This window comes from Danio rerio, chromosome 8 (assembly GCF_049306965.1).
Source record: "Danio rerio strain Tuebingen ecotype United States chromosome 8, GRCz12tu, whole genome shotgun sequence".
In the NCBI taxonomy this organism is placed as follows: Eukaryota; Metazoa; Chordata; class Actinopteri; order Cypriniformes; family Danionidae; genus Danio; species Danio rerio.
In genome coordinates, this window is record NC_133183.1 from 38,429,272 (window position 1) to 38,443,387 (window position 14,116).

Below are 14,116 nucleotides of genomic sequence, written 5' to 3' on the forward strand. Positions count from 1 at the left end.
ACTACTACTACTACTACTACTACTAATAATAATAATAATAATAATAATAATACTAATAAACATACCTCATCAGAGAGTTGTCGGAGCAGTTTTCTTCTGCAGTCATATGGGCATCCTTCAATGAAAGCTATTTAAAAACAGCTTTGTTATATAAGTCATGTCATGACTATAAAGCTTTCATGACAGTCTTATGAACCCCCCTTTAAAGTAAAGCATTACCCAATTAATTAAACTTTTTTACCCATTAAGACAAGAAGAAGATATTAAGAGATTGATTTCATTATCTCTTATGGATGATGCAAACTCTTTATTTTTGAACAGATTTACCCTTAATCTATATTAACATTAAAAAACTCTTAGCTTTGCTGAATGTATTAAGGATTAATGTATTAAGTAATCAAAATGTCAAACCTTTCTCCAAGGCCAATCACATGCGCCATAGTCAAACGTTATTTCCTCTCCAAAGAAAATATCCCTGATTGCAAAAAGGCACAAATGAGGTTTTCTCTGAACAACGATCTTATTGACAGTGCAGTTAGGGTGCAGATCGTCCTCATGATCGGCATCAATGCTGCAAAACTAAGAGAAAAGAGCAAGCAACATTTTAATTATGCCCTCTCATAGCAATAAAAAGCTAAACTATGGCATGAATACAAACACAATGAATATAATATATACATGTACATTTGAATGGGGAAAACACTTAACCACCTGTTCTTGTTTTACCATATAAAGTCAAACATAAAGACAGTATTTTTATTATATCTCATATATGCTTTGCTTCCACAAGCTCTATCATTTGTACTCAACCACAAAACTTCCTTTAATAAATGTGGACAACGCAAACTCTGAACTAAAAGATTTAATGAAATGTGTAGGGTTCAAAATCTATGTACCATTACAGATATTTACTGTGATAATAAATGGTAAATTACTGTTCAACCATTACTGCCCCATTTACTCTGATGCTTTATGTTGCAATTTTATATTTATTTTATCTCTGTGTTTTCTTTGGTTCCTTTTGTGTTCTTAACATTGAGTATCAGGAGTCAACCAATGCCACAGAGCTTATTAAAAGGTAAGTGTAAGATATGGACAAAATGCATTTATAGGCAAAAATATTCACACAGAGCAAAGAAATTGTCACAATAATTTTTATAACTTTGTTTAGTTTTTCTATAATTAATCTAATTTAATTGCCTAGTTTGACCTATAGTTAAGATTTTAAATTGCACTTTCAACTGAATATTAGTATTTTGCTAAATAACTAGTAAAAATGTGTTATTTAAAAAAAATATATATATCTTAAACAACACGCACATACATTTTTGCAGAGACTCAATGAACTTGTCTGGAAAACTGGCAAGTAAAAGTGCCATTAACAGTATAAAGGCTTTCCTAAATAAATGTATAAATCATGATATTTGTTGTGTTTTTTAATATTACTACAGATTTGGAACGACATGAGAATCAGATTATTTTATTTTTTTTTTTTCTATGGATGAAGTTTATATTATAGTATATTTTTTATTGTTTTTATTAAACGATATGTGCATAACTGTGATAAATGTAGGCAGTTGCTTTGAAAATATGCTATGTACCAGGGGTGTCAAACTCCTGAAGGCCACAGCCTAGTAGAATTTAGTTCTAGCCCTGCTTCAACACACTACCTTTAGATTTAGTTTGATCAGGTGTGTTTAGTTAGTATAACTGCACTGTTACTCTGTAGATTGTGCAGTAAATAACTGTAAAAAACAATGATTTAGGCATCACCACACACTCCCACAGGCTGTCCGTCTTATTCTAAACACAAAGGTGTTAGAAAGAGTTTTCAGAAAATACTGGCCCTTTAAGAGAGCCAGGTGTTTGATTTGTTTACTGCTGAGTGTGCTCTATTCTCTGTCTATCAATTCAGATGTAGAGTCTGATATGTTTTAGGCCTTAAATAAGAATCTAAAATGAGTAAGTAAAATGTGTTCAAATTTTTTTGAGGGTTTATAAAATAAGGCTGTGTTTTAAGTTATATTTTTGTTATCTTGAACTGTGTACTTGAAAGCTACATTGTTAGCTAGTTAGCCTCTCCTCATATAACTTCTTACATTACTTTTGTTTAAGTATTTATTGGATATTGCATACTGCCATAATGTACAGATGCTAACAGTTGTATGTATCTTTCTGGCAACTAAGCCAAAATTAAATTCCTTCATCTCTATAAGGTAACATGTGCACATCATCACAGGGAATCACAAAAATATGATACACATAGCCATCCACATACAAAAGCTCCACTGTCCGGTCCCAGGTTGTGAGTTTGTTGCTAAGTATTTTTCAGAGCAGTGTTTCCACCTATGAATTTATATTAGAAATAATAAAAAAGTTTGTTGTCATGAGATAATTATAACAATAAAAGATTGGATTCTTTGGTTTTTCGGAGTTGCCAACTTTAATTTTTGTTTTCTATAATTATTTTAAACTTTTTGAGATTTGACAGAGCTTTTAATTATTTAAAACTTTAAAATTTAAAAGAATTATTTTGTGTTTTTTGCTGTTCAGTTTTTTTTTTTTTTTGCATAGTCAGCATTGAGGAGAGAGTAACACATTTCACTGCAGCACTTTGTGTGTGTGTGTGTGTGTGTGTGTGTGTGTGTGTGTGTGTGTGTTTATTGGATATGTGATTGTGATAAATGTTGGCAGTTGCTTTCAAAGTATGCTATATACCAGGGGTGCTTAATTCTATGAGGTGCCGTATAGGATTTAAATCAAACTTTGCTTATCAACACATACATAATACACGTGTATATACACCTATTAATTACTCGCATATACACCTATACTGAATGTTCAAAACAACATGGATGAAACTTGTGTATATACATATAAACTTGATGCATGAATACACCCACATACACACGCGCATACATATAAACTCGATCCTAACATAAACACTCACATTAACACACGCACATAAATATAAACTTGCTGCATGCAAACACACCTATACACACTCGCATATACATATAAACTCGATTCTCGCATAAATACCCACATTTACATGCACATACATATAAACTCGCAGCATGCAAACACACCTATACATACTCGCATATACATATAAACTCAGTCTATGCATATACACCCTCAACAACACGCGCACATACACAAACTCACTGCATGCAGACACACCTACAACATCTCGCGCAAACATACAAAAAAATAAAATAAAAAAATACACAAACATTTATCACGAATCTGGTTATTGCAAAGCTTATGAAATAGAAATAATGTGATTAATAGAGGGATTAAATATGTTAAATTATGAACATATGTTATATAAAATATTAGTCTATATAAATAGACTATTCAAAATAAGAAATACTTTTATTTAAAACCTTTTCATTTAATTAGGTAATTACATACACAAATATAAATGGACAGATAGAACCCTTAAAGGACGTTCAAAAAGCAACCAGAATTATAAATATAAATGTATACTCAAACTAAACTCCTCTTTTCTATTGCAAATGTTAAAGGGTCACGAAACACCAAAACACATGTGTTGAGCTGTTGACAGTGGTATATGTGTCCCACACTGCTAAAAACACTATTAGGACACCTATATTTCACTAAAAAGTGTAAATTGGTTGTTTTTGCGTTATTTCAAGCAAATTCGTACTTCCGGTTTGAAACAAATTTTTGAAGCTGCGTCACGGCCATGACATAATAGCCTGTATTCCAGCGTGCAGACTGGACATCTGTGCCAGAGTGAGTCTTATTACGTCTTACAGTGTGCTGCATTAATGCATGAGTAAAGCTTGGTTCAAACCAATCAGCGCGCTCTATTGTGCAACTTCATTAATATTCATTACTGTCAGAGTGTAGATGACAGAGACGCCACGTTGTGTTGGCAAAACAAGCGTGAAGTGTTGCTTTTATAGTTTGCTGCCGTTAAGTTTCGTTTTCATTTTCTCTCTGTGAGAGCTCAGACTCACGTGTGGATTAACAGTGTACGCGACGCGCGACAACAATAACTTATGTGTCTAAGGAGGATTATTGTTTACCTGAGAGCTGTTCCAGATTCGCTTTAGTCTCCTCTTAATAAAGACGCGGCTCTAGTTGCTGGTGATTGTCCTGTCTCTACAGATTTGGTAAGTGAGCGACCAGTGCTCTTTGTTTATTCAGTTCGTATTTTATTCGTATCAAACAAACTATTGCAACGAGTGTAAACAAGTTAGCACTAACAGTTACAACCAAACTATAACCTTGTGTTGGATTTTGTGACCGGAATAACACACGCGGCTTTCTGACGCTACCTGCCGTGTGCATCTAAGTTTCCGGGAAATGCTGAGTTTTTTTTTTTTCTCTCATTCGCTGTGCGGTATCAAACATTGCATGAAAAATACACGCTTACAGCAGATCCTCGAATCAAATATCACGTTTGTCGGGAGGGACATGAATGAATTCCCAGAATGAAAGAGCCAAACTGCAGTTAAAGTCCACTATTTAATAATTTGGCAAATAATTTGACTACAGATGTCCATGTAAACACAGTCACATTGTCTGCTGTGGTTGTGTGTTTTGACTCTGAAATCCAGCGCGCCCAAATAGACACTCCCACACCAAGCCTCTTTTGTTCCTCCGACACTCCCCCCTAAACAGAGCTGGACACGCCCACTTTTCTGACTTTTTCCAAAGTAGAGGTGTGAAAACACCCTGCTGAAACGAGGGGGTTTCATGGCCCTTTAATGTAGCCTATAGTCTTCTTGTTTTGTTTTTTACATGTTTATAATTATTATGCTTTTTATATGTTTTTACAATGTGGGTGTCAAAATTGCAAGATTTTGGTATCATTTTGATTGTTAATTATTCAGCATATACAAAAAACAAACTAAAAAAAAAAAAAAAAAACGCTGATTAAAAGTCTCTGCTCATCATGTTGGTCAAGTTAACCTCCATGGAAAAGCTACATATATATTATCTGGACACTCCTTTTGTGTTTAATAAGTACTACTTATATTTTTACAGCAGCTGACATCCAGTATTTTGGGGCGTTAGCCTGTTTATTGGTGACAGGAAAACCCACTTAAGTGCATTCCTGCCCCCTACTGGACATAAGTGTGTATCATAACCCTTGACGAATAGTGACACCAATAATAAAACAAACATAAAAAACTAATATTAGACAAACATATTTTATTCAAAATGATTACTTAAGCAACTTTATATTTATTAAACCATAATACCATTTCCAATAATTTAATTGCATAATAAACCTTTAATTTTGCAGGAGCATTCCTTTGCATTACCTTTTTATTTATTTATTTTTTAGAATTAGCATAATCTATTTTCATATTTCAACAGATGTAATTCCTCTATTAATCGCATTATTTCTGTTTCTTAAGGTTTGCAATAACCTGATTCATGACAAATAATAATCTTGTTCATTACACTCAAAGGACTTTTACGTTGAAATTAAACGACTTCCTTTTAAAGTGAAATAACTTCCTTTTACTGTGAAAATTCATGCATACACACATATGAAATCACTTGCATATATGTATATACACAACTGTATATATGTTTGTGAATTTTATTTTGTATGTTTGCACAACATTTGGGTGTTTATGCACACATCAAGTTTATATTCTTATGTGAGAGTTTATGGGTGTATATGCATAGATCAAGTTTATATGTATATGTGAGTGTGTATAGGTGTGTTTGCATGCAGCAAGTTTATATGTATGCGCGTGTGTATGTGGATGTATTCATGCGTCAAGTTTATATGTATATACACAAGTTTCATCCATGTTGCTTTGAACATTCAGTATAGGTGTATATGCGAGTAATTAATAGGTGTATATACACGTGTTTTATGTATGTGTTGATAAGCAAAGTTTGATTTAAATCCTATACGGCACCTCATATAATCCTGTTCCTGGAGATCTACCTTACTGCAGATTTCAGTTGCTATCCATATCAAACACACCTAAACCAATTAATTAGGACCTGAACACCACGTGATAATTACAGGCAGGTGTGTTTGATATGGGTAGCAACTGAAATCTGCAGGAACGTAGATCTCCAGGAACAGGATTGAGCACCCCTGCTATATACCATGGGGGTCAAACTCCAAGTTCCTGGAGAACTGCAGCGCAGCAGAGTTTAGTTCCCACCCTGCTTCAACATTACCTGTAGATTTCTAACAAGCCTTAATTAGTTTGATCAGGTGTGTTTAATTAGAGTTACAGCTTAAAGTCCCGGTCACACTGCACTTTTCTCCCTATAGACTTCCATTCATACGCATGTGAATGCTGCAGATCTGGAATGCATGCTCATGTGACAAATTTTACAGTTTGCAGCATTGGAAAGTTCAAGCTTGGAGATCTCTGACCTGCGAAATCACATCATGTGATTGCTTGAGACTAATCAAAGATCAAACCATGACCTGTCTGAACAGAAATTATGGACCAGTTGTTTGCTTTTTCAATCTCTAAATATTTTGTTTAATCCCACTCCTTTTCGCAGAGCCATATGACAGAATATTGCATGCTTAAACGTTAGTTTGACTTCAGCCTTGCTGTGCAGACCTGTGGCTCTCAGTAATATGTATGATGATATTTATATCTGCTGATTTCTTAATTTTGTTATACATTTTCTGTTTTATATTTGTTTGCTGCCAAAACAATAAAATAAATTTGTCAGAATTTACAACTTAATTAATTTAAAGAATTAATAACAGGTAAGAATACTAATTCATTTTAGTAACACCTTGACATACTATTGTGTATGCAGTATAATGCTGTGAGTTGTAACACTACAGTACAGTAATTAACTGTACACAGTTTCCAGTTAGTTACCACTGCTTCTCTATTACAGTAATTAACTGGCAACACTGTTGCCAGCTACTCACTGCAATGGTTCGGTTTCAGTAAACAACTGGCAACACTGTTGCCAGCCACTCACTGTATGGTTCAGTTTCAGTAATTAACTGGCAACACTGTTGCCAGTTACTTACTGTAACCAAACTTTTACAGTGAGTAGCTGGCAACAGTGTTGCCAGTGTTCTACTGTAAAAAAGCCTGGTAAGGTCTAACAGTGTACAAAAACCTCACATTAGCATCCTCTCTGTGTGTGAATTATAAATACAGTAAACCTTTTGAAGTGGATCAGAACCTTTCCTCAATGTTGTTCTAATACTATTGAACACCTGTTCTTCTTGCTTAGGACAGTTTTAAATAACTTTTTTTCCACTTTAATTGTTTACAGGTCACACTTTACAATCAGGTTTTATTAGTTAATGTACTTTACTAACATGACCTAGTAATGAACAATGCATGTACAGCATTTATTAATCAGTTTAACATTTACTAATTACTAATGCATTATTCAAATCTAAATTCATGCTTGTACCAGTAATAATGCATTGCAATAATTAATGCATTGTGCGTGTTCAACTAGTAATGAACAACTTTATTTTCATTTACTAAAGTTAACAAACATGAACAAATACTGTAATAAAGTATTATTTATTGTTCATGTTAGTAAATGCATTAACCAGCATTAACTAATTTAACCTTATTGTAAAAGGCTACCAGTTGACAGCAAATAAATAAATAAAACACACACAGTGAACATTTATGTACTTTTATATATGTTTTACACTAAGTTGGAGTTTATTATAATTATTTATCTAAAATAAAACGTTTCTACACGTCATAGAACAATAAATTAAGTACATTTCTAGGACCAGATAGCCCCACATTTTAATTATAACCTCTATATTACTACATTAACGTATAAATAGTATATAATAGTGTTATTTCAGGATTAACGTTAAATGTTTAAAGCAATTAACCATTTAAAAAGTACGATACAATAACTATGAAAACATACCTTAGTAACCTTCTATATATTCGGTTTCCAGTGAATGGGTCTTGTCAGTGGAGCTGGTGATGTGTTTCTCCGCATCTTTTAATGGTTTTATCCTCCGTCGATCCATTTAGCCGCCCGGTGATTGGTGACTGTCTGACCGCGGCTCATGCACTCCACCCCGGCCTCTGACTCACGTAGCACCGGGCAGTTAGCACGTTAGCACATTAGCGCGAGTAACTTTTACTCGTGTAAACAAGTTAAATTACATACCGAACTGTAGTTTGTGTCTTATCAGTGTTATATTGATACGTAATTTGAAACAACATCGATTAAAACACCCAGGAAATTCGTTAAAACATTTAATTAACTATACCTGATAACTGTCAAAATATGCAACATAAGTATTTGTCATATAACCTATTTTATTACATTATGATGGTGAAAAACATTCTAACTTACCCAAAAATTCGAATAATTTGATGATAGATCTTAATTAAGTTGATTAAAGTCGGATTCATTTATGAGATTGCGCATGTGCAGTAGACAGAGTGTGTGAATTGCGTCAAGTGTGTGTCAGGGTGCAGTACCGCCATCCGACTACAGGACCGCTATAGAGCAGTGCGCCGACACACACTTACACACTCAATTCAGGTAAATGGTCAAGGTGGGGATCAGTGAAAAAACTGCACTAGGCATATCAGCAACGCCCCCTGAGTCTTTTAAAGGCAAAACATAGTGGGGACCGGGCGATCGGTCCCCACTATGTTTTTGGTCCCCACTTTGTGAGTGTGCTATCATGCTGAGGTCCCCACCATGTAATAAAAACAAACACACACACACACACACACACACACACACACACACACACACACACACACATATATATATATATATATCCATGGGCCACTGTAAAGTAATATGGTTCTGTCATAACGTTTTGAATGAAAATCTGCATTTGGATAAGACACCTTTAGTATAGTTTTGATTTTAAGGCATAATAAAGATCAAATGCAAGTACGAGTGGATTTACATTGAAAATTTCAAACGCATCAAGAAAACCATGTGCTAAGGAAATTTCAAACCATTTGGAACGCACAGAGACGAGCTTTTGTGCAAAAATGAACTTAAAGGTGCCTTTAAAAAAGTGTCAAAGTACTTTTGAAAACAAAAAAGCAAACCCCCAATAGGTGGCAGCAAGAGGCCGCTTTATTTGAGTAAAGCATTGAACGATTCATTCAGCCAAAGAAGCCAATAGGATGAACGGACAGTTGAATCAATCCCTGAATCATCGACTCACCCGAGTCTTCTTGGCGAAGGCCTGAATCGTTCGTGCAGGGAAACGTCGCTGTGTATTATTCAGAGATGGCCAACTGTTCTGCTGTTTATTTTATTATACTTATCGCAATGATTTTACTACTACTATCAATAAAATTAATATTAATAATGATAATATTGCCGGAAGTTGTACAGCGCATGCGTCACGTGTTCATCATCAGCATCCATGACAACCGTCCTGTGGGTGTTGTTTGAATCTCGCTGTGTCGATTGGCATCTGATCTCTGCGTCCTCCGTGACAATTTTTCCAGATTATCGATATTATTGATCGTTGGATACGTCGATTGATCGCCTGCTGTTCCCATCACTCAGGTTTGACCCTTTTTATTACGCTGTGCTTTGTGTTTGTGTTCAGTATGTCTTGTGTTCACTACAGGTTCCAGAGTCGACTCACCTACGACTCGCTCCAGTTTGAAGGCCTCAACATCAGCGCGGGGGAGCTGAAGCGGCAGATCATGAGGAGCAAGAGGCTGAAGTTCTGCCAGCTGAAGATCAGCAACGCCCAGACTGATGAAGGTGAGTTGAGGAAAAGACACTTCAACTGTTCTACGCTAACATTAGATGCGTTACATCAGACACTTCTGGAAGCTGTAAGGTGGTGCTGATGCTGACATGTAGGGATGTTTTGGCTGTTTTAAAAGGCTAATGGCTCTCAAAGTATACCGTGCTCCATAATTATGTGCTGATTCTGATTTTATTTTGCTGTCAGAATACACAGATGATGCTCTCATCCCTAAAAACACGTCGGTCATCATCAGACGGATCCCTGCGGCGGGACTGAAGTCCTCAAACAGAAGATTTGTTGGGTAAGTGCTGTGAAATGAGCACACGCGTCCTCTGTTAGATGTTATATGAAGACTCCTGGTCTGTCCCTGGTGTTTTAGTCACACAAGCTCCTTTGTTTTGCAGACATCAAGCTGGACGCTGGCGTGAACCTTCACCTAGAGCTGATCCTTCACTCCTCTCACTGGAGCAGTTGTTGAAGGTATTGAACAAATGAATAGCACAATAGCAAAACGCAATGTAAAGCACACAATATACGCACACGCACTCAGCTTCTTAGGGAGATTTGAGATTGTTTGAAGGGTTGAGGGTGAAAAAGATTCAAATGTGCAAATGCCTGTGAAACAGACTGAGAATCTGGCTGAGGCAAAGGCGTCAGAGGAGGACAAGCTGAAAGCGGTGATGTACCAGTCCAGCCTGTGCTACTACTCCAGCAGGTGAGCGTTCAGACACTGACAGGTTTGCTTTGTGAGAGATGTCTGAGCTGATTCTCATGGTTCTGATGTTCACTAGTGAGGCCATGAGGCTGCTTGGGATCCCGGGACACCACATTAGGCACTGCCCCACTAATGTGGTAACTGGGTTTTCCAAGCTCACGGTTGCTGTGAACTTGAGCTCTTGTCCTCATCAGTCAGATTGTTTGCTCAGAGTTTGACTGTCACTCCTCAATTCACAGGGCAGCCGCTCCGCGCCGCACAAGCGCATCCGGAAGAGCACAGGGATTCCCCGCAGCTTCCTGTTGGAGGTGGACGACCCAGACCGAAAGGGAGTCATGATAGACGGCAGCGGCCGATACGTCATTCCCATCATAGACGCGTGAGTAAACTGTACTTGGCATAGCCGCATGTTCTAGTGTTTGTCCAAATCTCACATGATGTCTGCTTGTGTGTGTTTGCGCTCGATCTGTTCAGTGAGGCCTATGCTGCTGAGAAGAGAAAGAGGCCGTCCTTCTCCTGCCAGACCGAGCCTTTGCCCTCCTCGTCCTCAGCAGGTGCGGCATCTTCGGTCCGGGACGCCGGAGGGAAACGGTCCCGCTCCCCATCTTCACCAGAGACGCGCGGCGACCAGAAGAGACCACGTCGCTGAGAGACCTTCATCCAAGAGACCTGGAGCCGACGTGTAAATATTGTACATAGTTTATTAATAAAAGATAATAAAGATTATAGCCGCATGAACTGTGTGGACTGGTTAACCTTCACTCCAGCAGTGCAACAAACACACATACACACACACACACACACACACACACACACACACACGAATGAATTCATAAACACAATATCATGAAGTTTTGCTTTAATTTAGGAAAAGAGAAACTCTTCTGGGCTAAAATCTGATGGGTTTTTTTCAGCGTTCTTACTTCAGTCTTTAATGTCAGGTGATCCTTCAAATGTCAGTGTAAAGTGTTGAGTACACTATTAGTGCTCAGTCGTGTTTTTCATAGTTACCAGTGCCGATGGAGTTTTTTTTTTTAGAGCGTCATATTCTGCTGGAAAAGTTTCATTTGAATGGTAATGTCCCCTAACTTCACAAGTCGGTCAAAGTCTACACCGGTGACAAGCTCATCTACTCCCAGAACCTGCTACTCTCTACCTACACGCTGTCAGCTGATGTTTCAAAACCTCAACACTCGCATACAGAACAGCCTCAGCGTCTGCACCACTTATCGGCACTAGCTGCAAGTCTACACCCCCTCTGTCCAGAAGTGAGCACAGCCTCTTGGTACCATCCCAGCAAGCATTTTTTTGGGGTGTTTAAAGGTGCCAACTGACCATCAAAAGTAAAAATGACTCATTTTATCTCATCTCAACAGGGAAACCACCAACAATAAAGAATGAGTTACTATCTGGTGTCATGGCTTTGCAATTAAAACAAGTTTAGTTATAATGGAGGTCATTGGGGGCAAAAACAGCCACTTGAACAATATGAACAATACATAAGGGTTAAAAGTCTAATAGACGGCTTGGTTAAAACCAGGCTAAATCTAGGCTGTCAGTGAGTGTGCACCCCTAACCCCGCCTCTCACAGTGACCTCACTAGCTCCGCTGAGTGCTTTGTGTCTCAGATTGCATGCAAGTCTGCAGCCAGATACTGCTGGAAGCTAGTCATCAAATACACAGGAACGAATGACTACACGTGTCAATCTGTCTATTAAACTATCTAATCTGTCTAGTCAGTCTTTTATTATCTTTTATATGCAAAAATATTCATTCATAAAAACATATGTATATATGAACACTGGGTCAAATAGGGTCCGTGCATTTTAAATCTAATAACAAAAATAACCCAATGTTGGTTTTGTCCATATTTAAATGAACGTGTGTAAACGCACGCTTTGATCAAACCTTTTATTCCCCTTGATGATATTGTGCTTTTTTTTCCCCTCAATGCCCTCCAAAGTTTCAATGTTTGGCCGTGTCTGCCATATCTGTTTTGTTTAAAAAAAAAAAAGGAAAAAAAAGGAATGCATCGGTTCCTGCATGTAGAATTCAGAAATCTCATGGCATTGAAAGAAAACTGGCAGCAGTTGAGTGCCGAGGTCAAAGGTCAGATGAGCAGGCATCACACCTGATAAACACCTGGGGCAACTGTACAGTAAAAAAACAAAAAAAACAACAAGATTAAAAAAATATTGCTTTAATTTGAGAGAGACAAAAAAAACTCTTCCGTGTTAAAATTTGATGTTCCTCCAGCGTTCTTACGTCAGTCTTTAATGTCAGGTGATCCTTCAAATGTCAGTGTAAATTGTTGAGTGTACCATTAGTGCTCAGTCGTGTTTTTCATAGTTACCAGTGCCGATGGAGTTTTTTTTTTTAGAGCGTCATATTCTGCTGGAAAAGTTTCATTTTAATGGTAATATGCCATGAGCGGAGGTGTATGAGTAACTTCACAAGTTGACCATAGTCTAGAGCGATGACATGCTCATCTACTCCCAGAACCTGGCAGAACGAAATGTTGCAGCTCGTCCGGTCTTCAATGATGAGCCCAAAAGAGGCCACTTCACAGAGCCGGCCCAAGGCTTAAGAGAACTGAGAGGCAGGACAAGATGGCGGGCTGGACTTGGTTAACTTTAGATTTTACACAAATCTCATTGTTTTGTTTTTCACCTAAAATAGTAATTAAAACATCCAAGATGTGTTTTGCCTCATCAAAATGTGGAATTTGATCAGCAAACTACTCATTCTAAGACAACTATGCCTTGGGCTAAATGACTTGGCTTCAAGTACGATGCCACACGATTCAGAAATGAAGGTACAGACTGCACAAACAGATAAACGACATGATGCATCTCATTTCACCACAACTAAAGGCAGCGACAAAAAAAAAGTCAAGCTCTCACGATGATGACATTTCTCATGCAACCCTTTAGCAAGCCTACATAGTATTTATGCCTAAAAGTCACTGCATGGGTAAATAAGAAACAAGCAACACACACACACACACACATATATATATATATATATATATATATATATATATCCATGGGCCACTGTAAAGTAATATGGTTCTGTCATAACGTTTTGAATGAAAATCTGCATTTGGATAAGACACCTTTAGTATAGTTTTGATTTTAAGGCATAATAAAGATCAAATGCAAGTACGAGTGGATTTACATTGAAAATTTCAAAACTGCGGTCACGCCATCTGCGGTTCAGAAAGAGACGGTCACGCTATCTGTGCTTTAAATTGAGGTGCGCGTCTACTCGGTATTTCGCGGTAAATTAAAGACGCGTGTGTTTAATGCGCTGGAGTTTTATAATCTTGTTTCACTTTATTTCGTGTGAATGAATTCAAATGATAATCAATAATCGTCTCTTTTATTCATATTTGGGTAAATAATTATCATGACTTTGCATGTAGGCTATGCTATTATTCCTTTGTTTTGCTGCCATTGTGTTTTATTTGCGAGTTTAAAACATAATTAACAGTATTAAAATCATTACCCAGCTGTCATGAGTATTAACACTCCTTTTCATATTTACAATCTACTATTTAGGTGTTTACTGTGTAAGTATGACTGTTTTATTGGTTTATTTGTATTTTTCTGTAAATATTTTCCCCCTTTTTATGTGGAATGTTGCTAAATTAATAAAAAAATATTATTGTACAAATGTTTATTTTCCCTACT

The 14,116-nt window shown here is 37.0% G+C and overlaps 1 protein-coding gene and 1 long non-coding RNA gene across 7 annotated transcripts in view; one reads left to right on the top strand and one right to left on the bottom strand.

Annotated features, from left to right (window-relative positions):
• LOC101886085 (uncharacterized) overlaps positions 1-8,441 on the bottom strand; it is a 51,590-nt gene extending 43,149 nt beyond the window's left edge. For 3 of the 5 annotated variants that reach the window (XR_012384504.1, XR_012384502.1, XR_012384503.1), the window contains exons 1-4: positions 8,329-8,441; positions 7,891-8,058; positions 412-579; positions 66-127 (exon numbers count right to left, since the gene is read on the bottom strand). This is a non-coding gene — a long non-coding RNA (uncharacterized lncRNA). The remainder of the gene's footprint in view (positions 1-65; positions 128-411; positions 580-7,890; positions 8,059-8,328) is intronic. The other 2 variants (XR_012384501.1, XR_012384500.1) reach the window with 1 other exon arrangement.
• Positions 8,057-11,158, top strand: LOC141375671 (E3 ubiquitin-protein ligase RBBP6-like). Of its 2 annotated transcripts, XM_073910500.1 has the most exons (7): positions 8,057-9,720; positions 9,914-10,010; positions 10,114-10,189; positions 10,336-10,424; positions 10,501-10,561; positions 10,664-10,803; positions 10,899-11,158. In XM_073910500.1, the coding sequence occupies exons 1-7, from the start codon at positions 9,561-9,563 to the stop codon at positions 11,071-11,073; spliced, it is 798 nt and encodes a 265-aa protein (XP_073766601.1). In that variant the 5' UTR covers positions 8,057-9,560; the 3' UTR covers positions 11,074-11,158. The 2 variants fall into 2 exon arrangements, with proteins under 2 accessions (XP_073766601.1, XP_073766602.1); XM_073910501.1 differs by lacking the exon at positions 10,501-10,561.
• The last annotated feature ends 2,958 nt before the right edge of the window (positions 11,159-14,116 follow it).